The sequence below is a fragment of the Impatiens glandulifera genome, chromosome 1, assembly GCF_907164915.1.
Source record: "Impatiens glandulifera chromosome 1, dImpGla2.1, whole genome shotgun sequence".
NCBI classification, from domain to species: domain Eukaryota; kingdom Viridiplantae; phylum Streptophyta; class Magnoliopsida; order Ericales; family Balsaminaceae; genus Impatiens; species Impatiens glandulifera.
In genome coordinates, this window is record NC_061862.1 from 148,612,600 (window position 1) to 148,640,443 (window position 27,844).

At 32.2% G+C, this 27,844-nt stretch overlaps 4 protein-coding genes and 1 non-coding gene across 5 annotated transcripts; 2 read left to right on the forward strand and 3 right to left on the reverse strand.

The window, feature by feature from the left end:
- The first annotated feature begins 1,595 nt into the window (after positions 1-1,595).
- LOC124914548 (probable anion transporter 3, chloroplastic) lies at positions 1,596-3,691 on the forward strand. The gene is made up of 7 exons (XM_047455127.1): positions 1,596-2,037; positions 2,132-2,713; positions 2,786-2,830; positions 2,906-3,052; positions 3,138-3,275; positions 3,359-3,392; positions 3,468-3,691. Exons 1-7 carry the CDS (start codon positions 1,609-1,611, stop codon positions 3,635-3,637), a joined length of 1,545 nt encoding a protein of 514 aa, XP_047311083.1. The 5' UTR covers positions 1,596-1,608; the 3' UTR covers positions 3,638-3,691.
- Positions 3,692-5,104: 1,413 nt separating this feature from the next.
- On the reverse strand, positions 5,105-6,623 carry LOC124920087 (L-type lectin-domain containing receptor kinase IV.3-like). The gene has a single exon (XM_047460491.1). The coding sequence runs from the start codon at positions 6,331-6,333 to the stop codon at positions 5,302-5,304; it is 1,032 nt and encodes a 343-aa protein (XP_047316447.1). The 5' UTR covers positions 6,334-6,623; the 3' UTR covers positions 5,105-5,301.
- A 2,095-nt stretch (positions 6,624-8,718) lies between these two features.
- TRNAD-GUC lies at positions 8,719-8,790 on the forward strand. The gene has a single exon. It is a non-coding gene; the product is annotated as a tRNA-Asp (tRNA).
- A 2,296-nt stretch (positions 8,791-11,086) lies between these two features.
- On the reverse strand, positions 11,087-13,362 carry LOC124920088. Its single transcript, XM_047460492.1, has 4 exons — positions 12,943-13,362; positions 12,370-12,548; positions 11,928-12,300; positions 11,087-11,850 (listed from the first exon to the last, which is right to left on the reverse strand). The coding sequence occupies exons 1-4, from the start codon at positions 13,327-13,329 to the stop codon at positions 11,755-11,757; spliced, it is 1,035 nt and encodes a 344-aa protein (XP_047316448.1). The 5' UTR covers positions 13,330-13,362; the 3' UTR covers positions 11,087-11,754.
- A 1,056-nt stretch (positions 13,363-14,418) lies between these two features.
- Positions 14,419-17,050, reverse strand: LOC124914558 (laccase-7-like). Its single transcript, XM_047455139.1, has 4 exons — positions 16,949-17,050; positions 16,330-16,481; positions 15,873-16,246; positions 14,419-15,589 (listed from the first exon to the last, which is right to left on the reverse strand). Exons 1-4 carry the CDS (start codon positions 17,048-17,050, stop codon positions 14,493-14,495), a joined length of 1,725 nt encoding a protein of 574 aa, XP_047311095.1. The 3' UTR covers positions 14,419-14,492.
- Between the last annotated feature and the right edge of the window lie 10,794 nt (positions 17,051-27,844).

Sequence of the window (27,844 nt, forward strand, 5' to 3'; positions counted from 1 at the left end):
AATAGGGTGAATTTTTATTTTATTTTATTTAATATTAATTTCATTAATAATTTTTTAGTTTAAAGCCAACTTTACTCTAGATGAGTCTCTTCACTATCTACTTATTTTTTTTTAATATACTTACATTTCTATTCACTTTTAAAAAATATCAAGTTTCTCTAAACCTATTAATTACACATTTTATTTTATAAACTTATTAATTAATTATTTTATAAATATAAAATATATATAATTAAAATTAATAATACTTAATTAAATAATTTAAATAAATTTAAATATTATATATTAAAATAAAATACATTACATAAATATTAAATAAAATATATTAAAATAACACATACTTTATCTTTATTTAATTTATAAATATAATACATATAATTAAAATTAAACCTACTAATTTAAATAAATATACATCACATAAACATTAAAATAAAGTTATATTAATAAAATTGAATTATAAAAATAAAATATGTATTTTATTTTAATGTTTATATAATGTATTTTATTTTATAATATTTATTTGAATAAATTCTTAATTTTAGAAATTGTAAGTTTAATTTCTATTATATATATTATATTTGTAAAATTAAGTAAAGATAAAAATAAATAATTTAAATAAATATACATTATATAAATATTAAAATAAAATATATAAAGATAAATTAAATTGTATGAATAAAATTCAATTCTATTCTACCCATCTAAAATTGGAATTTTTGTTTTATAATAACATTGAATATATTATATTTATACAATTAATTAAGTAAAGATAAAAATAAATAATTCAAATAAATATAGATGGTATAAATTGTATAAAGATAATATAAAGTTGTATTAATAAAATAATGTATAAAGATAAAATAAAGTTTTATTTAATGAATTTTATTTTTAACTTTTATTTTAGTTTATAATATTTGTTTGAATTATTTAATTTAGTATGTTTAATTTTAATTATATATATTATATTTATAAAATTAAATAAAAATAAAAAATGTTAAGATTTATATAATATATTTTATTTTAATATTTATATAATGTATTTTATTTTAATATTTAAAATTTATTTTAATTAACTGTTATTAATTTTATTTGTATATATTTTATATTTATAAAATGATGGAATTATTAAGTTTAGATATAGAAATGTGTAATTAGTTATTGGATTTAGGGAGAAGATGTGGTATATAAAAAAAAAAGTAAATGAATTGAATGTGGATAGACATGGAATGATTCCTAAATGTTATCTTAAAATTTGAAAATACCAAGTCTTGTGTTAATGGGATTAAATCAAATTAAATAGGGAAATGCATTAAATTAAAACATTGATTATTAAAAATAAAAAAATATAAAAAAAAAAAAAAAAATCTCTATCATATCTCTACTTCCACCAACCCTGTCTTAGTAGTGTATTTTAAACTAATCTTCTTCTCCCCCCACCAAACCATTTTTTTTTTCTACACCAACCTAGTTTATTACTAATAAAAATATCAATTATAATTTAAAATAAAATATTTTATGGTAGTTTTCTCATTGAATTATTCATTTATAGATTTATTAATAGATCTTCTTCCTCTCTCTCAAACATACTACGGTATTCTTCTGTTTTTTATGGCAGGCGTTACACCAACTAGATCTCTATTACATTCATTATCCAATCAGAAATCTAAAAAAGATTCAATTTTCACCGATTCTAGAATAACCCAATTGAGTTTCGATTCGAGAAGACGAACCAGATTGGTCAATGGCGTGTCGATCATAGGAGAGAAGTTTATCAGAAAAACAGACCACGTGGACGGAAAACAGAGACGATGGAAGGCGGTAATAGTAAAGTGTACCGCCGACGGGATGGAGGGTTCTCTTATGTCGCCGGAAAGAAGATTCGGACGTCGGACCTCCGTGCCGGAGAGGTACAAGGTGGTGGCACTAATTGCTTGTGTCATGTGTCTATGTAATGCAGATAGAGTCGTCATGTCAGTCGCCGTCGTTCCTTTATCCGTTAAACATGGCTGGAGTAGCTCTTTTCTTGGCATTGTTCAAGTTAGTATTCGTTCATTTTCATTTCCCATTTTCCGATTTGAATCAATCTAGAATTTAGTAACCCTTTGAACTGTTTATTGTATTTATTGTGTAGTCTTCGTTTCTATGGGGATACATATTCTCATCGATGATTGGAGGAGCTTTAGTTGATAAATATGGAGGAAAACGAGTAATAGGATGGGGAGTAGGTTTATGGTCATTAGCCACATTGCTAACTCCTTTAGCTGCAGCCCATTCAACCGCATCCCTTTTAGTGGTTCGAGCTTTCTTCGGTCTAGCTGAAGGTGTGGCTCTTCCTTCCATGAACACTCTTCTATCTCGATGGTTTCCTACTCACGAAAGAGCAACCGCGGTTGGAATATCAATGGGTGGATTTCATATGGGTAATGTTTTTGGATTAGGGTTAACCCCAATTGCAATGTCATCTTCTATTGGAATTTCAGGCCCTTTCATTTTATTTGCATCTCTTGGTTTGTTATGGCTATCAACATGGGCTTACTCTGTTTCAAATGATCCAAATCATAGTCTTTCTATTACAAAGTCAGAACTTCGCTTAATTCGACAAGGAAAATCAGATGATGCTATGGTTAATCGCGGAGAGCTTCCACCTTTGCGACTCCTTTTCTCGAAATTACCCACTTGGGCTATCATATTTGCCAATATTACCAACAATTGGGTAAGCCTGCCTTATACTAACTTTGTCATTCTCATTCGCATTATCTGATGAATCATGTTAATATTGATGCAGGGATACTTTGTTCTTCTATCATGGATGCCTGTTTACTTCAAAACTGTAAGTAAAAACAAACATAATCATATTGTCTCATATCTTGTTGGCTGATGAAGAATGAAATGGTTTGTTTGATAGGTATTTGATGTGAATCTAAAGCAAGCAGCTTGGTTTAGTGCTGTACCTTGGGCAACGATGGCGGTTTCAGGATATGTGGCAGGAGTGGCGTCGGATTTCATGATTGGAGAAGGGTATTCATTAACGTTGGTGAGAAAAGTGATGCAGGTATATGTTATATAAAGATTCTATATATAATGATGAGTTTGATTGATCATATGATGACAATCTTTTGTTTGTGAATTGTTATTAGTCTGTTGGGTTCATTGGACCAGGAGTAGCTTTACTCTGTTTGAACTATGCAAAGACACCTACAATGGCTTCTGTTATGATCACGGTTGCTCTGAGTTTGAGCGCTTTTAGCCAAGCCGGTTTTCTACTTAACATGCAGGTAATTAAACATAATTGAATCGAATTGTGCGTCTTTATCTTAGTTTGAATTTGAATCTGAAACTGAAACTTGTTGATGATCAGGATATTGCTCCTCAATATGCAGGCTTACTTCATGGTATGATTTTGAGTTATTTTTGTTGGTAAGATTGTGAATTTGTGAGTGAAATTGTGAAAATGGTGAAATTTGCAGGAATATCGAATTCGGCTGGAACAATGGCAGCAATAGTTAGCACGATAGGGACCGGATACTTTGTTCAGTGGCTTGGATCTTTTCAAGCATTTTTGTCACTCACAGCTGTTCTTTATTTTCTTACTGCACTTTTCTGGAATTTGTTTTCTACTGGAGAAAGAATCTTTTAGCATTTTTATTTTCACACCAAAAATATTAACATTTTTTTTTGTAATGGAAAATGGGTAAGATTTTTTCATTATGATAAATGAAACACTATTTTTTAAGTAGTTCATATATTATAAAAAATGATAATAGTTTAAGCAATAAAAGTGTTTTTAAATGAACTTATTATGTTTGTATTATTGTCCATTCCTCTAATGAGTCTCCCACTTAAGTTAGTGGGAATTAATTTTTTTTATGTTTAGTTAGATTTTTTTTTTTTTAGTGGTGGTGGATAGTTAATTTTCCAAATTTTCTAATTGTTATTGATATTACAAGTTTTTTTATTTATTAAGATGGGTTGTTTTTAGTTAATGGTCTAAAAAGTTTGATTAGACCTATTTTTTCATCAAATGGTATGTTACAAATAATTGACATCGGTTTTAAATCTTAAATCTCACATAGTCGATTACCATTTATTGGTTTGGTCAGTTCGGTTAGAGAGTAGATTCAATGGTTAAAATCTTAAAAACTAAATTGAAATATCTGAAATTGTAAATGTTTCACTAATTCGGAGTTTCTCTATTTGTTTATGACCAATTTCGAAGTTGGATTTGAGATTATTTTTTTTATACTATCTTAGAGTGTTGATTTAGATGAAATAATGTTTTATGATTTTTTTAATTAAGTATATATTAACAAACTTAGTAACATTGTTTCGTTTAATTCCAATTTTAGGCGTTTTTGGTGGGTTGTTCCCTAACCATTTGAATGTATAATTAATTCATGAACAAAAAGAGTCCTTGACTTCTATTTCAATACCTTGACTTATGGTTTGACCTTAAAATTCACATCTAGAACCACTGTGCAGCTAATATGATATTTTATTATATTTAAACTTAAGTTTTGACTAAATGTTATAATAATTTTTGTTTAGTCTTAAACTCAAACCATAGTAAGATAGTTTTTAAAATTATTTGTGCAGCTGCTGCCTAGTTTGTCTCACCTTAAAGCCGCCCGACCGGTTTCAACACCCAACCCGTTTCAATAAATGGCGAATTCGATTGTAGTCGGTTTGGCCTTGTTTAGATTCAATTTTTAGTTACGCACCTAGTTTTAGTATCACTACTAATAAAATGTTATGTCGACAACAAAATATAAATACCAATGATTCCATTAAATATGACAAACCCGACAATAACATTGGTCATATATTTTGGTAAAACCTATCAGAGAAATACAAGTCATGACATGTGTAAAAGCATAAATTAAAGTCCATATGATTCAACAAGCAATTAGGGTTTCATTCAGAAATTAGAAACTCTACGAAAACAAAACAAAATGCATCTTTAATCCAATAGTCTAAGGCATTTAGTCTAACCAACACAGATTCTAAATGGGAACCTATTTTGTGAGGTATTCCTTCTATTTGTACCTAATACCTTTTAAGTTTGAAGCAACAACAAAATAATCAGCATTACAATAAGGATGAGATATAATTAAAAGTGGTTTTCAATTGAATCTAAACTGAAGCTGCTGTACCTAAATGATCACAGCAAATATTAGACAAGACAGAGCTTAACCAAACATATTTGGATGGTTGATCATCAAATTACAGCATCTAAACACAGACAGACAACACACAACAAACAGACCAAAATATGGATTTACACAAATAATAATAATAATAAGCTTACATCTTACCATCTTTGATGGATTGTTGGTCTACAGCTACTATGTTAAGCTTCTTGTACTCAAGTTCTTCAGCCATCTCCTCTGGAGCAACAGGCTGTGGCCTATTCCTCAGAATCGTCGAAAGAAACAGTGCAAACGATGCTCCTGCAGCTCCACAAGCAGTTCCGAATAATAGGGCAGACAGGATCCTAAATAGACACTCTTTTTGCTTAGGAGGAGGAGAAATGGGTGTTTTTGTCTTCTCAGGTAAAGAATTTGGATCCACCGGAAATGAATGCATCCAATTAGGGACATATCTCATCTGAAAGCTCCATGAATAGACATTAGATGTCTTAGATGTGTTTGTAGTTGATGAACTTATGCCAACAAGCATTTCCCCTTCTTTCCATACTTGAGAAAGATCGATTCGATATGAAAGTAATGGCTCAATTGGTTTAATCTCACCTGTTCTGCCTACCCTAATCTCAATCCTCTTCGAACCCGCTTGGTAATCAATCCATGTTTGCAGTTTTTTGTTATCTTCATTCAAGCTGGGATTGAGAGATGACAAATTTGCAGACTTATTCGATGCAGAACCGTTGATGTTAACCCTTACATGTTTGTTGCTGTTGTTCATGAAAGTGTAGAACTCAACTAGAACAGTCTTGTTTTTGTTTTTCATGTCCCCAAATGAATCTAGAGGAAACCCAATAGGAACCATAAAGAAAGCTAAAACAACCCCTTTTCCAGATGAGATCGAAAAGGAGAAGTTAGTAGAAAAGGATGACAATCTGGTTGGATATCCATCAAACAGATTAATGGGTTTTTTGTAAACAACACGGCCAGTGGAGATCTCAATCGAAGTGGAGACTACCTTGGCATGGCCGTAAAGGGCGAGATGTGATTCAAAGTGAGGAGAATCTTGACCGAAATGATTGAAATTGAAGGTGGAATTGGTAATGCGATGTGGGTATATGAATGGGAGACAAATAAGAGCTAGTAAACAGCAAAGGAGGAATGGGAAGTACCTTGAATTGAAAGGCCTGGCCATTTCTGAACTTGGTTTGAACTTTGAACTTGGCTGGATTGTCTTTTTGCTGGGGATTTCTCTTTAGGGTTTGAAAGGAAAAAACTATCCAATCCACAAACCCATTATTAATTGTTGTTGTTCTTGAGAAAGGAGCCAGACAGAGAAGCTATGAGTGAAAATGGGTGGTGGTGGTGGGTGGGTCAGTGAGCTAAGCTTGGAGGTTGTGAAGATTAAATACGAGTGTTTACTTCTTTTCTCTTCTTTCTTTCGCTTTCCTTCTCCTTTTCCTTTTCCTGTCCACTGGTGGTAGCAGCTGAGCAAGGGAATATAAATAAGAGATTCTTTATTAATAACTTCATGTGGGCCTCATCAACTATACTGCATTCAATTAAAGCAAGAGAGATTATTTATTAACTCTTTTCATGGCTGTAAAGCAAGAGCCAAGAACCAATCTTTAACTGCAACCCAAGAATGGTTAATTCAGATTAATTAATGTGGAAGGAAAGAAGGAAGGGGAGTTATTATATGTTTTAATATCACCATCTAATTCAATGACAATTTTTTTTTATAGTAAAAATGTAGTCTTTTCTTTATTAAAATAAATAAAAAGTTGAACCCATTAAATTATAATTGTTACATTCCAAACTCATCAAATTAAACACTATTTCTTCAATCCTTAATCCTAAAATCAATTAGTTAATAAAAAATTATAGGGTATTTCTAATTTTATATTAGAAAAATATTGTTTGATAAAAAATGAATTATTTAAATTTATTTAAATTTTAAAATGGGTTTATATTTAAATTTAATAATTTCATGATTAAAATGTAATATCTGTAGTTTTTTAAATTAAAATTAAAACCACTTACACAAACTAGCTTAATATTTGTTTGATTTGAATAGTTTTTAATTAATTTTTTTATTCATTAAACACAAATATTTTATATTATAGGTTAATACCCTTGAATCATAATTTTATAAAGCATTTTATGATTTGTTAGTCATTTTATTTGTTGTTAAACTTTGAATGTTTCTTTAAATTGTAAATCAAAAAAAATATAATAAATTATGTTATAATTTTTTAATATACATGAACTACTTAAATATATATATATATATATATATAATAAATATGATTTGTGTAATAAATAATAATATATTTTAAGTATTTTTATTAAATAAATAAACTTTCATTAAAATATTTGGTCAACAAGAGATCTGACTATTTGACTATATAATATTGGGTGATCAAACAAGCTCTAGAGCATTGGTAGAATTAAAATTGTCATTTTTTTTTAAAAAAAAAAGAGAATTGTCATTTATTAGTAAAAACAGAAAAAGACAAGAAAGGATTCCTTGGAAGTGATTTAGGGTTTCCTTTATTTTCACCTTTTTATAAGACAGCAGGCAGCAGCACACTGAGTATTGTGCCCACTTTAGCAATATATATACTTTCCAGTTTCCAGTAAAAAATATAAAATTTTATCAATTTGTTAGGCGTGCTTTACCCATTTACTTCTTCTGTTCAGTAAATTTACTTTTCTTGACCTAATAAATTCAGAATTCAAAAAATAAAGATACAGCATGGCTAGTTGTTCTTTTAAGGTGACCCCCCCAACAAACCAAAAAAAAGGATAATGACAATTCAATGAAGTGAGGTCATTTTCTTGCTTCCTCCATAACTCTCACTTTCTTTTTCTTTCTTTTTTACATTTATTAATTCACCTACCCTTAATTTACTGATGAGGAGGAACTAGCATATTTCCTATTGTTAATGGCACTCAACAATTTCCATTGATGATATTATGATGATGATGATGACTGTGGAAAGGCTCTCATGATAACCCACTGATACTATATATTTAGAAAAGGAAAAAACAGAACACAATGGAAATAAAAGAGATTAAAATAAGTCCATTATTGATTGAGAGCTCAATTTTAGTGACAAAAAAGCTTCTTTGTTTTTTTGCATAAGAAAGTTGCAACCTTGGTCAATAGGAATTGTATACACATTAACAAAGGCATTTAAAAACACTTTCTAGTGCTGAACAAGAATTTAAGTTTAAACGAGAAAATGTCAATAAATTTATCCATATATATGTATAACTAAGTTATGTTCTAGAACATTATCTAATCTAAATAATCACTCATACGAGATATTTAACAAAGAAAAAACATTTCCATAGAAATCCCAATCCATCTCAAGAAAGTTTTTTTAAGTAGGTCTGAAATAGAGACTATAACCTAAAGTTACTTGAACTATGAAGGTAGGCAGTGGCGGAACCAAATCGGGCCAACATGGGCTTATTTTTGAATTGATTTGTAGTAAGATAGAAAGAAGATGATAGGTTTAAATAGATAGTAGTAAGATAGAAAAATATAATAGGTTGAATTATGCAACATCAAGTCGTTGTAGTATAGTGGTAAGTATTCCCGCCTGTCACGCGGGTGACCTGGGTTCGATCCCCGACAACGGCGATTTTTTTACAACAGTTCTGGCTACAATTTTCTTCAATAAACTTAGTTGGTATGACTTTCATATAGATGCCACTATTAAATGTTGTTCCAATAAGGCTCTTAAAACTTAACATTTTTTAAATGTAAGACTTTCACAAATTGTGTTAAAGATATCAAATCATTAGCTAGATTAGAAACTGCATAATATAATAAACACATAAATTGTAACTTAGTTGATTCATTCATTATCAGCTGTCAACCATTTGATCATAGTTATCCTCAAAAACAATTTGCTAAAGTATATAGGAGTTTTCATAGTTAGAGTATAGCATATCAAAAGATGCTGCTTTTTGTTTTTGGTGTTATTTTTTTACAAACTCTTATAGAGGATGTCGTGTTAGAGATGAGACATTTACTAATTCAGGAATAAGAAATTGGTGAAAAATGATTGAAATATTTAATACACATGTTGGTGGTGTCGCTAGTGTTGATAATGACGCAAGAACACAATTTGAGGTTTTCAAAATCAACAACAAAATATTTCACATTTGCTACAAGCACAGAGGCACGTAATGGAGGTTGCGTATCATACTCGATTAACGACAACTTTAGATGTTATTTGATGCAAGGTTTACCTTTTCGTGGACATGACGAGTAAATGAACACTCGTAGGACACAATTATTTTCTTACACTTGTAGTTTAAGTGTAAAAAATAATTATTCTATTAGTATGTACCTAATTTTATATTTTTGTTATCGTTACTTCTTGTGTTATTTTTGTTGTAACGGAATGCGTGAGAATGACGTAAACAATAAACAGACAAAAATTTAACATGGTTCACCAAAATAAACTTAGCTACGTCAACACAGAAGAGAGACTATTATTGAGAAGATTGTTACGAAGATAATGATATATCAAACAAGAGTTATAACACAAGTTTATATAACACTCGGTCTCTGAAACTCTAATACAAAAAATCTAACCAATAGAGAATTATGTCAGTCCATTAACAAAGCCCAACTATTCAAGTATATTCAACAATTTTTTATATAATTAAAAAAAAATATTATAAAATTTAAATATTTTGAGCCCATGTTAAAATTTGATCATGATTAGGGATGACAACGGGTACCCTACCCGCTGGGTAGTGGAGTACTCATCCCCATACCCGATTTTCATTTTACTACCCGATCCCGAACTCGACGGGTATCTTTATATCTTTCTCATCCCCAATTCGTCGGGTACCTCATTACCCGAATAAAGTGTAAATTTATATATTTTATTAAAATGAAGATAAAAAAAAACATTGATGAATAACTGAACAATAAATAACTTTAAAGTAAGAATATCGAAATATACAAAAATAAAAGCATTATTTACTTATATAGTATGTTATAGATATCGAAGAACATAACAACTTTATTGTTACTATAATCAAGAAGAAAATATAGAGGAAATGTTGAAAAATATTAAGAGATGAAGATAAAGAAGGGATGAGAGAGATATTTTTTTATAGTTAAAGATGAAGAGAGAAAGATAAAGAATGATTAAGGAGAAATAAATTTTTTTATAATAAAAAAAATGTACGAAAAATAGTGAAGCGTAAGCAAGGATGAAGTGTAAATAAGATCAAATTAAATTATGTTATTATGATAAAAATAATGATGAAATATGAAAGATCACATTAATATTTAGCAATATATATATATATATATAGTCGGTACCGGGTATCAAGTTTGGGTTTCGCACACTCCCCATCTCCAACCCCAACCCCGATCGGATAGCTTCTCTCTTCCCCATACCCGACCCCGATTTAAAATACCCAAACCCGATCATAAGGGTACACATTGCCATCCCTAATCCTAATTCCGCCACTTGGTGCACGTAACCTATGATTCTTCATTATCTACACATGGCCTTTTTTTCCTAGGTGTCCGAAATAAAAAAATATTTCTATTGAAGCTTCCTAATTTAATTCAGGTTATAAAAAATCAGATTAAGATTGAGATAATTTAATCTGAAAAAGTATTCCATGAGAAAGTGGAAATTATTTTATTTTGGGTTGTTCAAGAAATTCATTATATTTGTGTATATGCTCTCCCCCAAACATATGCTACTCTATTCCATAGGATTGGAAGAATGTAGAGCAATTGAAAAACAAAAAGATCTCATTCTCTTTGGATTGATCCCTGAAAATTAATATAATAGATTACTCTCCAAGGACAGGTATTATGGCATTACTTTACCGTATATAGGTAATGAATAAAAGAAGAATTATCGATTTTGAACAACAATACCTAAGGTCCTCATAGAGTTATTGGTAATGTTGATTTTCAATCACTTTGAATGTTCAAATAGCCCTAGGTTACAATATCTAGAAATATAATGAAAAGTCATAAGCCCTTATCCTTATCCATTAAAATATAAACTCTAAGCCCAAAACTCAATAATCAATCTTCCACCTTGCACAAATATCAAACTCCTTGAAATAAGTGAAACATACCCAACATTGACTAAATATAAACATTACAGATATTAGCCAACTCAATCCTGGGTGAATAATAATATTGTTACATTCTTTGGAATTGGTAGAAATCAAGAGATAAGAAGATAATTAAATCTAGCTTAAGCATAGGACTTAAATTTTATCTTCTTATTTTGATTGTTGGTGTTTGTTGCTGATTTTGGAAGGAAAGCGATCTGTTCAAGGTCATTATGCGATCTCGAATTTGGATATACTAAGAATTGCAAGGCAGTGCTTGATTTAGACTTATGCAGAGTATAATTTAAGCTTATTTGTTTTGGAAATTAGAAGAAAAAAATGCAACTATTATATATCTATGTTGTTCTAGCTACTCTCCATTCTTCTTCTTCTTCATATATCCATGAAAGCACAATAAATAACAGTCATTGTATTAACCAATCTTCTGCTTACTGTAATTCACTATCTGAACACAAAATGGAAGTTTTACCTCAATAGTAAGTTAACTTACCTTTGATGTTAATGAATCGGCCACAATTTCATGAATATCTAAGTCTACCAATGTTTCTTTCCCAAACAAAGTAAACCCAACTGTTGCCTGCAAAGAACACAATGTAAAAAATGAGTAAACAGTAGAGAATATTTCGTTTAGATATTTCATGTTAACAGAATTACCTTCCCTGTCTTCTTATCCAGCTTCTTAAGAATACCTCCAAACTCAGCAAATGTACCAGTTAGGACTCGAACATTTGAACCCAATCTCAACTTATTATTTTGGGTGGTTGTCGATTGATCACTTGTAGGATCTGATGATTTTCGTGATCGTCTTTTTGGCTTGGACTTAGTGACTGATATTGTGACATTTTCAGAACCTGATTCAACGAATGTTGTAATTAGTTCATCAGGTTTGAGGCTGGCTACTGCTTGTTCCTTTTTTTCTTCTTCTTCAAAAGCTTGATCAGCTTTTTCTTGTTCCTCCTTGGCTTGTTTGAAAATTTCTTCCATGTCTTGAACAGATACAGCTCTAGGTAGATTAATCATTTTTTTCCTGTATGACAAATTCAAATGAGATATGAAATTTCATAGATTTATTTGATAATTTCTTCCATTTTCTTACGTGTTGCCAACTTTAGATCCAACAAAACCACCAACACCATCACACTCCCTTATGAATTCATGAATTTCCCTGTTCAGTGTGCATCTCAGAAACACACAACCAGGAAATAGAGCTTTTGGTTTGATTGAAATTGTTCCGTTTTTTAACTTCTTTTTCACCTGGGCAGCTGGGAAATATACCTGAAAATGGTTTATCAAATTTTGACCTCAATTACAGGGTTGAGTTAAGGGATTGCAGGAACACCCAAATGTTTTGGGAAAACTAAAGACATAGACAGATTTTGTAGTATCAAAGATGAAGCAGATTAGGTTTAGGGTTGATATTATTGAATGAATTGAAGTTGTTATGCTTAAACAGACAAGATTCCTCAAATATACCTGAAAATGGTTGATCAAATTACAGGGTTGAGTTAAGGGTTTTGAGAAAACCACAGACAGAGACTGATTTTGTATTATCGAAGATGAAACAGATTGAAAGGTAAGGACTTGGTATTATTGAATGAAGCTAGAAAATAGGTCTTCAATGCATATCATTGCAGGAAGAAATTCAAGATTTCAAAACAAACCCTTTTACCTGAAATTCAATATCTGGAAAATTTCGGACAAGGGCGCGAGCTAACCGTTCAGTAGTTTCCTGAGCAGTTGACCGCATAACTTTGACAGCCCACCATTCAGGACCGGTGATAGCCAGATTATCGAGATTGAGTTCTTCATTCCATGTTGCATATCTCTTCTTAGGCTTCTTTATAAGCTTCTCCTCCACTTCTTCTTTCCAATTATAACTAGGTTTACTCTCTCGCCTCTCATTTCTAAGCTGTCTTCTCTCCTTGGCAGTCAGTTCTCTTTCCTGGACAGAATCTACGGTCGCTGAGATCATACAGCGCCGACCGAACGTTGCCGTTAAATAAGGTAAAGAGAGAATCCGACAAGAAGGGTTCCATGTTAGAAGTCCCTGCTTCATCTTCTTCTTTACTGGTGAAAAGAAATCTGTTTGCTTGATTACTCATTATTTGCCTGCCATATCCTAATAGTTAAATTACTAAATTACCCACATATTGCGTTTGGATCAGTGCTTGATTTGGGGCTATAGATGGTAAAAAAGGAAAGTTCTTTATCTACCCAGTTACCAATTCTTGCTGCCCATTTCATAACCTTGCCTATTTCACCAAGCTTCCCGTTCAATTTCATGAAACCAGAGACAGAAAAGGTTAAGATATAGGACAAGTAATTTTGGAACCGACACAAAAACACGTTGACATGTTTAACCTGATTCGATTGAAATAACTCAAAGTTGACATGTTTAACCTGATTCGATTGAAATAACTCAAAATAGATTAGATAATTCGTTTATAAATTTTTTTTTTAGTTTTATGTTATTCTTTCTTTTTATTTTTTATTTTGGTGTGACTTTAATTTAATTTGAATATAAACATGTACATTAAATGCATCACATTTAATTCGAGTTGAGTTAGATAAATTGGGTTTAGGTTCGGATAATCATAAATAAACTGTCCAAATTACTAAACCAAGTTTATGTTTAACTTGTTAACCCAAATTGCAAAAATTAAGATTAGCCTTATTCTATAGGACTTGGATTCCTTTCGCATGGACTTGAATTGGGATTTATAGACACCAAAAGGGTTATCAAGTTTACCTTCTTTGAGCCTCTTTTAAGCAGAATTTAGAATTTGATGATCACCTACAAGTGGGTGTTCTCCAATTCATTAGCTTTTCAAGAATCTCCATAATTATCAGTTGGGTTTTCTCCAATTCATTAGCTTTTCAAGAATCTCCATTATTATCAGGTGGGTTTTCTCCAATTCATGTATAATCTTCTATTCTTATCATTTTCTACCTTTTTAATAACAAACTTTAATTACTATAGCGTCTCTTCTATCCTAGTGTCAGAATTTCATCAGAATTAACAAACATTCTATTGAAAATGATGAACTTGTCATGTACAAATTACAATATCAAAACAAACAACATATGAAATGACAATGTTTATTTCTTTACATTTAATCCTAAAGAGTTGTCAACTCTTTATAGAAAACCCTTATTTTATATGAAACAAATAATAATAAATGAACATATGAAATGATGATAAACAAAGCAATCATGTGATTAACAATGAGGTAGATCTAAAGGAGGAGGAGGCAGAGTAGTAGATGGAGTAGGTCCATTCTCAACTTCAAAAGCCATTGATAGGCCCCAAGGAAAGTGCACGTCCAGATGGCAATGCATCAGCCATACACCTGGATTATTCGCAGTGAAACGAACCACTGACCACCCGCCAACTGGCACAGACACTGTGTTACGTATTTGAGGATTGACTAGGTTAAACTTCTTTCGACCCTCAACCGATTCTTCATAGTTTCCAAATCCTTGTGCCAATACGTAGAAGTTGAATCCGTGAATGTGTATAGGGTGATTCTCTACTCCAAGCAGGGCAGTGTTTTGCAACACTATCTCCACGGTCGAATTGAATTTCAACTTCTTCACTTTCGTGGAAGTTGATGTGAACAAGAGTGATAGATTGAAGCCATTGATCGGGTTCGTGTAGTCGAATTCTATTGGTGGATTATCGGGGAAATCGGTAGTATAGATTCCGGTTCTGTTGTTGTTGAAAAACCCTTGGAGCATGGTTGATCTCGATGCGGAAGGTAACACGAACGACTCGTTGTTCATGCTCGCGCCGAACCGTTGGTTCGCCGGTCCTTCACAAGTGCGGTTGGCTTCGCATCGGATCAACCCTAGGTTTATCGTGACGAACATGTGTTCGTCCACGTTAAGTGGGACAGGGACCCAATGCGGGCCATTTGCAAGGCCGGTTAAGTTAGTGAAGAATTTGTGGGCCGTGGGTGTATCGTTGAAAGCCGGGAGATCGGGCATGATTGGTGTTAGAGTCGAGTCGGATTTCTCGTAGACTAGGATTCCCGTGGTGGCCGTTTGTGTGAAATTTATTCCGGGGACAGTGACGTAAGGATGCGCCGCCATGTAATATGTTTTTGCGGGTTGATTGGCGAATAGGAGCACGTCGGTTGTCTGACCGGGGCCAATTACGACGACGTCGGTTACATATGGCACGGTGTAGGCGGCGTCTATTGCGACGACGGTCATGGTGTGGTTGGCTATTTTGTAGAATAGTTGGTTGTTAAGTGCCGCATTGATGATCCTCAACATGTATGTTTTTCCCTTTTGAACGGTTATTCGATGCGTTTCTATATAGAAGAAAAGATTATATAAGAATATCATAAATAATAGCAAATTGATCAATTTGGATAAACATTTTGGGTTGTTTTTCAATTGGGATATGTTTCTAGTTAAGATTGAAGCAAACTAATCAATTATTGAAATATAATAGCAAATGTGACATCCTACTATAAGGAAAATTATGTTACCTAAAAGTTATAAATTAGAATGGATTTCCTACCTATATAATTTAGTAAAAGAAGTAATTTTTTCCGTTAAAAATAGCTATTAGGTTAAGTGCATGTTACATACTATTTGAAGAACACGGATAAAGGTCACCAGGCTGGCCGTTGATGGTATAAGCATCGGAAATTTGAGGTGCACGACCGACAGCGAAAGCCTCGTTCTCAACATCGATAACATTTGCATTCCACCATTCTCCTAAAAGAATAGGGTATTCTTTATGGGGCTTTGGGAAAGGATACGAGTTACCGGCTCTAGGGCGAATGACTAGCGCCCCATAGACGGTTGCACGAAGCCATTGAACGTGCGAGTGCCACCACAAGGTTCCTTCTTGTCCGGTAACATTGAATCGATATGTATAGTTGTTTCCAGGTTGTATGGAACATTGAGTCACGAACTCGGGTCCATCTGCCCAAGCTGTCAATAGCTGAAAAATTCCATGCCTATCAATTTATACATGATTAGTTAGAAAAAATGATATATTTATGAAATAATATGTTTAATGAGAAAATGACTAGCATAATACCAATGAATTGTGAGATTGTAGGGAGATTTATTAAAGGCATGAACAATAAGTGTATCGCCTTCACGAACATTTATTATGGGTCCTGGTAAGCTGTCATTTACCGCTGTAATAACTCGATTTTCACATAATCGTTGAACTGTTAAGTTTTGTACCTGTAAATGTAATTATATATTTTTCATCATGATCTTGAGATTTAAATAAAAAAATTAGTGTAATTATTAACACAATTAAATTTGAAACACTAAAAGGAAAGCATAAAAAAAAAAAAGAACTAATAAGTTAACCTTTGAATAATGATTATAAAAATTGAATTATTTGATAAAAAAATATTTTTATTTTTATAAATAATAAATTATTAAGAGTTTATTCAAAGAACTAAATCCACAACAAATAATGTCAATTCATCATGAAGTTGAGTCTAAAACTATAATCAACCGAAGTACCATAGTTATCATTAAACGTGAAAACACAAAAAATGTCACAAATCATGTCGGTAATGCTATAACCTATAATAACCAAAGAACACCAAATTTGTTAAGTTGTATGCTAGTTTTGCAACTAAGTACGAACGTACAAAATACTAAGAACAACATAATTAGATAGAACGAGAATGACATACATGGAAGCTATGCTCGACGATTGCAGCATAAGAACAACAACTCATGAGAAGTAGTGCTACAATATTGCACGTTACAAAGAGCGGTACCATAGAACTCGCCATTAATAATACAATCTTAATGAGAGAGATATTTAGGTATTTAATTAATAATGAATTCAATTAAGCATAATTCATCAAGTATTTATAGATAGAACAAATTGATCATGGTAGTCAGCCGCCTCATGTATACGTAGTTGCCCGTTAGCTTCTATTATTTCTTGATTACGTGCAGACATTAATTTTTCCAAATTAAATGTTTAAAACAAAGAATGTAATGTACCTATATTATGACTTTGTTCATTTCATTGAATTTTTTTAAAAAAAATAAAAAATTACAACGTATATATGTTTGAATTGGCTGCTGTAGCAGCATCCTTATCTAACTACTTAACTTGATCAATAGTCTTTGTAAATAATCTCCTTTTGACATTGATTATTATTATTATATTTATATAGCCCTAAGCAAAAAGTCATATACCAATATTGGTAGACATGTTTGTTGTTATAAAATTAAGTTTTTTTTATCTTTTAATTTTATTTTTTTAGCCGAGAAATCAAATCATAAAAGTAAAAGTCGTGTTATTTGTTAGTAAAGAGTTATTCACAACATACTCTATTCATCAAAAACCTCGGAAATGAAAATGCCTCGTGGACTAAAGTTTACAAATCTCTTTAGCAAATGCATCCCAGTTTGGGCTTATCGGACATAATTCAGGTCGCTATTTAATTTGTATTTTCTTGATTGTTAGCGATCATAATGGTTCAATATCAACAACTCATTAAGGATTTTTTTTGTCATTATTTGATAAATCAAATACGTGACAATTGGTCGCTTAGGACCGTTTTTGCCATTTAAACTACATTATGAGGTAATAGTTAGTTTTTCGAAATGAATTTTTTATCACTTTTGAAATGAATCAATAATTATTTAATTATGTAGCGTAATATTGACATCTATAGAATTCAAGTTAAGTGTCAAACTTTTTAATTTCTCACGAGTTCTCATAAATATTAGTTTTCATCATCCTGATTAACTTAATACTTTTCTAACCTAAATGTGACATGTGCCCTATTGATAAATAAATACAGATATAACTAAGAATGAGGATAGAAGGAGTTCACGTAACCAATTAAGTCAAAAGTTGAAATTCAATTGTTATTTAATTTAAGTCACATAAAATAAAAGATAGTTTAACCACAAAACCAAAATAAAGGGTCCTTGCAAAAAACATAAATCTCTATGAAATAATTGTACAAATTATATTTTTTTTAAATGAATTAATTATTATTAATTAATTAAAATAAGAAGTTATATATAGAAAATTAACTTACAAAAATAACATCAACAAAATCAAAATAATTAAATAAGAATTTTAATTTTAAATAATATAATAAATTTTATAATAATTAAAATTATAACTAAGAAATCCAATATTTTTTACCACGACTCTAATGCAAATTAATATTTTATTTCTTCTCTCATATATTTTTTTAATAATCACGGTAATGACCCATGGAAAAAAAATCATAGTCGTAATGTCATATTTAATTACCATAAATTAATTAACCAAAAGAAGGAAATTAAAAAATAAATAAAGAATGTGGCTTTAAATTATTATGGAAGCATTATAATAAATATGGCCTCCAAGGTAACTAATTAAGACTTAACCAAGAAAAGAAAAACTTTTTTCATAGACTAATTAATTAATTATTAAACCTAGTCAATTTTACTAAATTAATATTATTTTATAAGTTGTTGACGCTGAAGTCAATATATCATTATCGTGCCATTTGTTAAGTTTGGCACATAGCACCAAGATTTATACATTCAACCTAATAAGATGAATAAGAAAAAGTTAATTATTTTCTATCAATTACTATAAAAAATAAAAGTAAAAATGGACGGCTTGTTCCATGGAAAATTATGTAAAAAGGATTGTTGAGATAAATGCACATGGTTTTATTAGAGGATAGACATGAAAAAAATATTTGTTTCAAATTAGTGGAATCAAAACTAGGTATCAAAACTAGGTATCAAATACCTCAATTTATTTTATTTCTGAGGAGAAAACCTCTAACCAAGCATCTCCTAAGTTCTAGAAAATATTGAAATATTTTTGTGAATATATTATATATAGAATTATTAGTAAAAAAAACAAGACAAATAATGGAGCATTTTGATGATTTTAGTTTGGCTGTTAATTTTTCTGTAGGATCGAAACTCCTACATACCACCCTAGATCTGCCGTTACAGATTTGGTGCTCCACTCTACTCACATTCATAATATATTCATAATATATGTTCATTTTCCATTCTCTCTCTTCATTAATTTTGACTTATTTTATAAAATAATTATTTTTTTATGAAGGTGGTGTAGGATGGAGTACCAAATCTGCAACAGCAGATCTAAGCCCCTACATACATTGTGTTTCATTCAATGTATAATATTGTGTTTCATTCAATGTATAATAGATTGGCATAAGACCAAAATTAGGTTGAATGTGATTATGTAGCTGTCTTGTTTTTTAACTAAAAGATAACATGGTTGTCTAAATCACTCGAATTAATCATGCAATAAATCAAATTATAGAAGGGTAAAACAGATAATTCATAAAAAAAAATTGCTAAATTAAGACAAGCAAAACCCAAATGGTAAATTTAATATTGATGGGACTATTGTTAACATATAGTAAAGTCTCACAATTGTCTTCATATTAGGAGTCGTGTGAATTTATCATATATGATGCATGACTAATGATTAGGATTAATTCTTTAATTAGTATGAATCTCCTTTTTAAAATTTCTTTAATTAGCATGGTGATTGTCTAAGTATTAAGTATGTCTACTAAATGATGGTTTTTAACTTTTTCGATGCTATAAGAGTACCCACTTGATGTCTTTTTATTGATTAATTATACGAGTTTATGTTACATCAAACAAAGAAAAATATAGAAAACTAGTTTGTACAAGATCCTTTTTCAAAAGGGGAATGAGGTTTTCGGTAGAAGTGTTGGTTTATCAGATCGAGCCTCAGAAATTTAATGATGATACATTATGCATTATCATGGATTAACGAACACATTAATTTATTGAAGGTTATGTGATTCCTCTCTATCAAACCATCCACTATAATAGGAAGAAAAATTTGCAAGTTTAACCACCTCAACTCACATTTTTCAACACATCTCTTTTAAAAATTCTCTATAAAGAGTCATTATTGATATATGTTTTTCGAAATAAACTTTAAAAAAAACTGATTTTACAATTAGAACATTTGTAAAAAAAAATGAAAGAGAGTCGGAGGTATAAATTCATACCCTCAAAATAGTTATTGGAGGCCTATCTCCAATGAACATGATGTTCTTAAAGAAGGCTATTTTTTGCAGTTTTCACATGCAATAGGTATTCGATTTCAAGATAGAAAAGCGTCGCCTACTTACTGAAAGGAAAGCAAGACTTGCGACTAAGTCTAATTAGTGGACAGACCTTAGTCTATTTCCTCTTTACAAAATGCTCATTAGGAGCTTCCCCTATTTAAGCTAATAAGCCTTCATCCACCTTGACCATCTTCCGTTCTTTCGTTTTAGAGTGAAATTAGTTTTAAACTAAACATATTAGGCGTGGTCGTGTTGTCTAATTAGTGGACAGACAATCTCAGATGAGTTGAGATAAAGCGACGCAGAACATCGTGAGAGGGTTGGGGAGAGTCGAAGGGTCACACCGGACATCAGTCTTTAATCCACTTTCTCAGTACCCCTAAAGGCTCCTCACATGACCGAGTCCATGGAGGTTATATATTATACTATGAATGTCATTGGTGGTAGAGGGAGAGCTCTAAAAGGGGATCGATCATCGACTAGACTCTATTTCCACAATTAAAGGAGAGAGGTCTCCGGTTGGCACACAACTTAGGTAACAAACTCAGCCCAAAGTGGTGCAACCAAAAGTAGTGGGCGTCGGGAGGTGGGTTGTTTAGGTAGACTAGACGAACGTGGTTTATGTCAGACCTAAATCTTTTGAATTTCAAACATTGGGGGCGTGCCTAAAGTTGTGGCCAACTCAGAAATAAAGAACGAGAAAAGAAGAGCGAATGAGGTAGACTTGATCCAATTAAAGTTGTTTTGTAGGGCTCTTCATACGTCGGCTTGGAACTAAGGGTGTCTTGGGATCGAACCTATAAATGTGTTTTTTGGTATAACTTTAACTCTCGAGGAAGATATGTTGCTCTATAAATGAATTTAAAACAACATTTATCATGCCAATTAATTAGTGTATTAAACCCGTAGTCGAGGAGCAAATTTGACGACTCGTTGATGGTCAATCAGTTAATATTGAGAATTCACATGTTGTTGCGCCTGAACACATCATAAGACCCCTTATAGATAGAGAGGGTACATGGATTCAGTTATTTAAAATACCAACGAATATGTGGAATCATGATGTTTTTAGTCGGGCCGAAAATGATGTTAGGGGATTTATTGAGCTCAATGAGGACACATAGTTATTATACAAGACCGATTGAGTTAAAATGAGGGTGCATCACTTTGATCCACATATTCGTTACATGTAATTCATCTATATTGACAACAGAACACATGTGTATTGTTGAGTTATGGAGTCTACACTTATAATAAACTCTACAATTGTCAATTATAGTTTATTGGGCTTGTATTTGGTTTTGGGCTTGGGCATGATCAAGAGTTATTTAGGTTTTATTACCTGAATATTTATCCTATAAATATGTGATTATTAAGGGTTTACAGAAGTGAGACACAATTCTATAGAGATAAAGTGTGAGACAAAAACTCTATATTCCTTCTTCTTCTTCATAGTGAAATTTGATGGCGGATAAAGTGGACGTAGCTCAATTTGAGTGAACCACTATAAATTTGTGTCTTATTGTGTTCTTCTTTCTTGCGTTTTTACAGATTCTTTCAAGTAGGTCGGATTTGGGAGATACAAATTCTAACAAGTGGTATCAGAGTAGTTATGCTAGATTTGAGCATTGGAAACGATGGTAAGCGAGAGTAGTATAGAACATGGGATTGGAAGATTCAACGGGACGAATTATGCCTTCTAGAGAATGCAAATTGAAGATTATCTCTATGAAAAGAAGCTTCATGTTCCTTTGAGTGAGAAACCAGAGAAGATGAATGGAAACTCCTTGATAGACAGGTTTTGGGAGTTGTCCGATTGATGCTATCCAAGACGGTTGCTCACAATGTAGCAAAGGAAAAGACCACCATGGGTCTGATGAAAGCTCTTTTTAATATGTATGAGAAACCATCTACTAACAAAAAGGTACACTTAATGAAAAAACTATTTTACTTAAGAATGGTTGATGGTACTTCTATCACTACTCATTTGAATGAATTCAATACAATTGTGAATCAAATATTATCTGTTGAGATTGATTTTGGGGATGAAGTTAGTGCCTTGATTTTGTTAGCATCTCTACCAAATAGTTGGGAACCTATGAGGGCAACAATTTATAATTCAGTTAGAAATGCTAAAGTGAAATTTGTTGAAGTTAGAGATCTTATTCTTGCTGAAGAGGTTCGTAAAATTGATTCTGGTGAAACGTTTAAAAGTTCTGCTCTGAATGTGGAAAACAAGGGCAAATGTAATGATAGAAATTTCAACCGAGGTAAGAGCAGATCTATGTCGAGGATCAGGAGGAGTCAGTCCAAGTCTGGGCGGAAAGTTAAGTGTTGGAATTATGGTAAACAGGGTCATTTGAAGAGGAACTATAAAGCACCAAGAGACACGGTGATGATAAAAATGATGCAGTCAACGTTGTTATAGAAACTGTCACTAATGCGTTACTTCTGTCTGTTGATAGCTCAATAGATTCATGAGTTTTGAACTCAGGAGCGTCTTTCCACACCACTGCCCACAAAGAATTAATGGAGAATTATATGGATGGAAACTGTGGGAAAGTTTATCTCATAGATGGTGAGCCACTGGATATTGTTGGCATAGGGGATATCAAATTGAAGATGGAAAATGGTTCTGTTTAGAAGATTAATAAGGTGATACACATTCCAAGTTTAATGCGCAATCTGATTTCTGTTACACAACTTGATGAAGAAGGTCACAATTTTAGTTGTGGAAATGATGCGTGGAAGGTGACTAAAGGAGCAATAGTTGTTGCTCGAGGTCACAAAATTTGAACGTTATACACGACTTCAACTTGTAGAGAAATAGTTATTGTTGTAGTTGATGACTCGAAAAACAGTGAGCTATGACATTGCAGGTTGGGCCATATGAGCGAAAAAGGGATGAAAATTCTTTTGAAGAATGGACATATTCCAGAACTAAAGTCTATTGAACATCAGTTATGTGAAATCTGCATTCTTCGAAAACAGAAACGGGTGAGTTTCTTAAAGATTGGGAAGGAGCTCAAGAAAGAAATGCTAGAGTTGGTACACACTAATGTGTTGGGACCTGTACCTGTTTTTCATACTACTATGTGACTTTTATAGATGATTCAACAAAAAAAGTATGAGTTTACTTTATGAAAGCACAAGTATGAACTATTTGTTATTTTCAAGAAGGCTTTGGTTGAAAATGAAACAAATTAGAAGGTTAAATGTTTGAGATCCGACGATGGAGGAGAGTACATCAGTTTAGATTTCAAAGAATATTGTGATATAAATGGGATTAGTATGGTGAAGACTATTCCCCGAACACCTCAAGAGAATGGAGTAGCTGAACGGATGAATCGAACATTGAACGAACGTGCTAGGAGCATGAGATTACATGCAAGGTTGCCTAAAACTTTCTGGGTAGAAGCTATCAATACTGCTGCCAACTTGATAAACAGGGGACCCTCTGTTCCTCTTGAATTTAGAATACCTGAACAAGTCTGGAGCAATAAAAAGGTAAACCTTTCATATTTAAAAGTGTTTGATTGTTTATCATATGTTCATATTAATGAATGTGATAGGAGTAAGCTTGATCCAAAGTCTAATAAATGTTTTTTCATTGGTTATGGTGATATCGAGTTTGATTATCGTTTCTGGGATAATCAAAATTGGAAGATATTTCGTAATAGAAATGTTATCTTCAATGAACAGGTTCTCTACAAAGATTGTGTTGGGAAGACATCAAATGGTGATTCCAAGTTAAAAGAGACTGGTATGGCTGATTTGAGATAATTTTTAGCTGAATATATACCAACTGTCGAAGAAAATCAGTGTGTTGTTGAAGATAAAATTGTTGAAAACGTGGCCCTAGAGGTAAATCAGCAAACACCGATTATACAGTTGAGAAGATCATTAAGGATTCGAAAATCTGTCGAGAGGTGATCTCCATCTCTGAACTATATATTGTTGACAGATAGAGGTGAAATGAATGCTACGAGGAAGCAATATAATTTGATGAATCGGTTAAGTGGGAGTCTGTGATAAAAGATGAGATGGACTCTTTGAGATTCAATCAGACTTGGGAGCTCACTAAGCTACCAAGGGGGAAAAAAACATTTCACAACAAATGGATCTTCAAGATTAAAGAAGAACATGATAAAACCATGAGGTACAAGACAAGATTGGTTTGAAAGAATTTCAACAGAAAAAATGTATTGACTACAATGAGATCTTCTCTCTAGTAGTAAAATTGATGACAATCAGAACTATTTTGAGTTTGGTTGTGAAAGAAGACCTTCATCTTCAACAAATGGATGTCAAAAATGTTTTTCTTCATGATGATTTAGATGAAGAGATTTACATGCGACAACCAAAAGGATTTGAAATCAAAGGAAAATATGAGTTTGTGGGTAAGCTTCAGAAAAGTCTGTATGGTTTGAAATAGGCTCCAAGGTGATGGTACAAGAAGTTTGATAGCTTCATGAAAAGTAACAATTTTCTAAGGTGTGAAGCTGATCATTGTTTCTATATCAAGAGGTTTGATAAATCGTACATTATTCTACTCTTCTACGTTGATGACATGTTGATTGCTGGAGCAATCTTGTATGAGATTAACAATCTCAAGAAAAAGTTATCTGAAAAGTTTACAATGAAGGATTTGGGTGCTGCAAAACAAATCCTTGGGATGAGAATTTTCAGGGATGGAGAATTTCTCAAGCTTTCATAAGAAGAATATGTGAAGAAAGTTCTTAGCAGGTTCAACTTGTATGTTGCAAAATCAGTTACTACCCACTTACCTAGTCACTTCAAACTATCTAAATATCTTAAGTCGCTTTCAACAGAGGAGGAGAAAAATTACATGACCATTATTCTGTATGCCTCTTCCATTGGTTTTATTATGTATGTGATGGTTTGTACAAGACTAGACATAACCATGTAGTGGGAGTTATTAGCAAGTTAATGAGCAACCCGAGTAGACAACATTAGAAAGTAGTAAAGTAGATACTACGACACTTAAGAGGAAGTACGGGTCTCGCTTTGTGTTTTCAAAAGTCAAATATATGTTTGGAATGATATGTTGATGCTGACAATAGTGGTGATGTTAATAGTAGGAAAAGCACAACATGGTACATTTATACTCTGGGAGGTAGTACAATCAGTTAGGTTTCAAAATTGCAAAAGATTGTTGCTCTTTCCAGTTGTGAGGCAGAGTATGTTGTTGTGACAAAGGTTGCTAAGGAGATGATGTTGTTACAACCCTTTTTGCGAGAATTGGGTCAAGACTACAAGGGAAGTGTGTTGCGATGCGACAGTCAAAGTGTCATTCATCTGACAAAGAATCCAGTTTATCATGGAAGGACAAAGCATATAAATGTTCGTTATCATTTCATCCGGCTAGTTTTAGAAGATGGAGTATTATCTCTTGAGAAGATTCCCGAGATGAGAATCCAGCTGATATGCTGACGAAAGTTGTGACAAATGAGAAACTAAAGTTGTGTGCAACTTCAGTCGGTCTTCTTCGTTAAGACATTAGATGGAAAGCCGCTACCGATCTAGAGATGATAAAGTTAGTCTTCATGTGGGCGATTGTTGAGTTATGGAGCCTAGACTTATAATAAACTCTACAATTGTCAATTAGAGTTTATTGAGTTTGTATTTGGTTTTGGGCTTGGGCCTGACCAATAGTTATTTAAGTTTTATTACCTGAATTTTACTCTATAAATATGTGATTATTAAGGGTTTACATAAGTTAATCAGAATTCTAGAGAGATAAAGTGTGAGACAAAAACGTTGTATTCCTTCTTCTTCTTCTTTAGTCTGGTGGCGGATGAAGTAGATGTAGATCAATTTGAGTGAACCACTATAAATCCGTGTCTTCTTGTGTTCTTATTTAGCAGGTCAGATTTGGGAAATACAAATCCTAACATGTATAAGGTGATGGTATGGCCTAAATGTCCTATTGTCAAGTCTACTTAATCGGAAACAAACACATCGAATTTGTTTATGTTAGATTTATCGACATTGTAGGAAAATGAGAGAGTCGGTGATAACCACATTTTATGTTGATTAGATTTATATATCTAGTATTGCAGATGTTGAAAGGTTAGATGTTGAGATGAAAAATTCGGGGAGATTTGATATGGGCAGGAGGGATGTTGTGTAAGCTGGGGAGGGATTACATGAGATAGTAAGTTTTCGTGAGGCTGAGATCGAGTTTACGTCTTCACAACCCTTAGAATGCGATGCACTTAAGATATCGAAAAATAGGAGTGCAGGCAAGTGGTGGCGTATCAAGAGTTAAGGTCAAAAACCTCCCATCCTATTTTAGATTTATTGTCCGATCAAGAAACGATGATCAAGTAAAAAAAGGATTCTGGTCACCTATGGAATGCATAATCAGTGAAATCAGAGCTAAATTATGATATTAATGAGAATATCTTAATAAAATTCTCGACACATAATATGACGTTGAATGAAAATAAACCCCCCTTGAGGGAGGTCCTTGTATTAGAGATGAAAGTGTGGCTCAATGTGCGCGAGATCTCACCCCTTATATATACTTTTACTCAAGCTCTTCTTTGTCGAACAACTATCAACGTTATCGGCTGAAGAGGCTAAATGATCTAGCGCGGGCTTATATGCAAGAGGGAAAACGTGTATAGAAGTCGAGAAATGGTTATTCTGATTAAATTTCATCAATGATTGGAAAAATTATTGTTTGAAATGTTTATAGAATCAATGTTGGTGTGAAGAGAGGCATCATTAAGTTACTATTGGGAACTTTGGTTGTGGTATATATTATTTTTAGTGAGACTAAAATTTGAAAGATAGATCAATATATTATAAAGGATCTATGTAATTGATAGTTTTGTGGTTGAAACTTTTTTTAATTAAAGAGAACTAGCATGACACCCCACAACCATGCCCTCCGTTTCAACTCAAAGCGCTTTCAGATAAAATCGAACTCGTGATATTTTGATTTCTTAAGTCGACTATTACCATTAGGCTACTTTGGTGGGTTGTGGCATGTACCAAATAAATGTACGAGAGAATGAATGTTAGCTTGGATAATACTCGGTTAACGTTTAGTTAAGAAATTGGGAGGGCAATTTCCGTTGGATAATTTCAATGGTCTATGGGCCAGTTATTTTACTATTTAAAACAGATTTCTATAATGAGATTAAGAATTTGGCTAGTCTTTGAGACTTACCAATTGTTTTTGCAGGCGACATGAACGAAGTTAGATCTATGTCTGAAAGAAAATGGATCAATAGGCCTAGATATCCTAATGCGTGAGTTCTAAGAAAACATTAAAGACCTTGAACTTATTGACTTACATTATATGTGTAAAAATATTGCATTATGTGTAACAAGAAGGTGAAATCAATCCCCTCTATATCCTAGCACTTGTATGTTATATTAGATAAATATTTAATTTTGTGTCTTAATAGAGGAAACTAATTATCTTTCATGTTCTTGCTATTAATG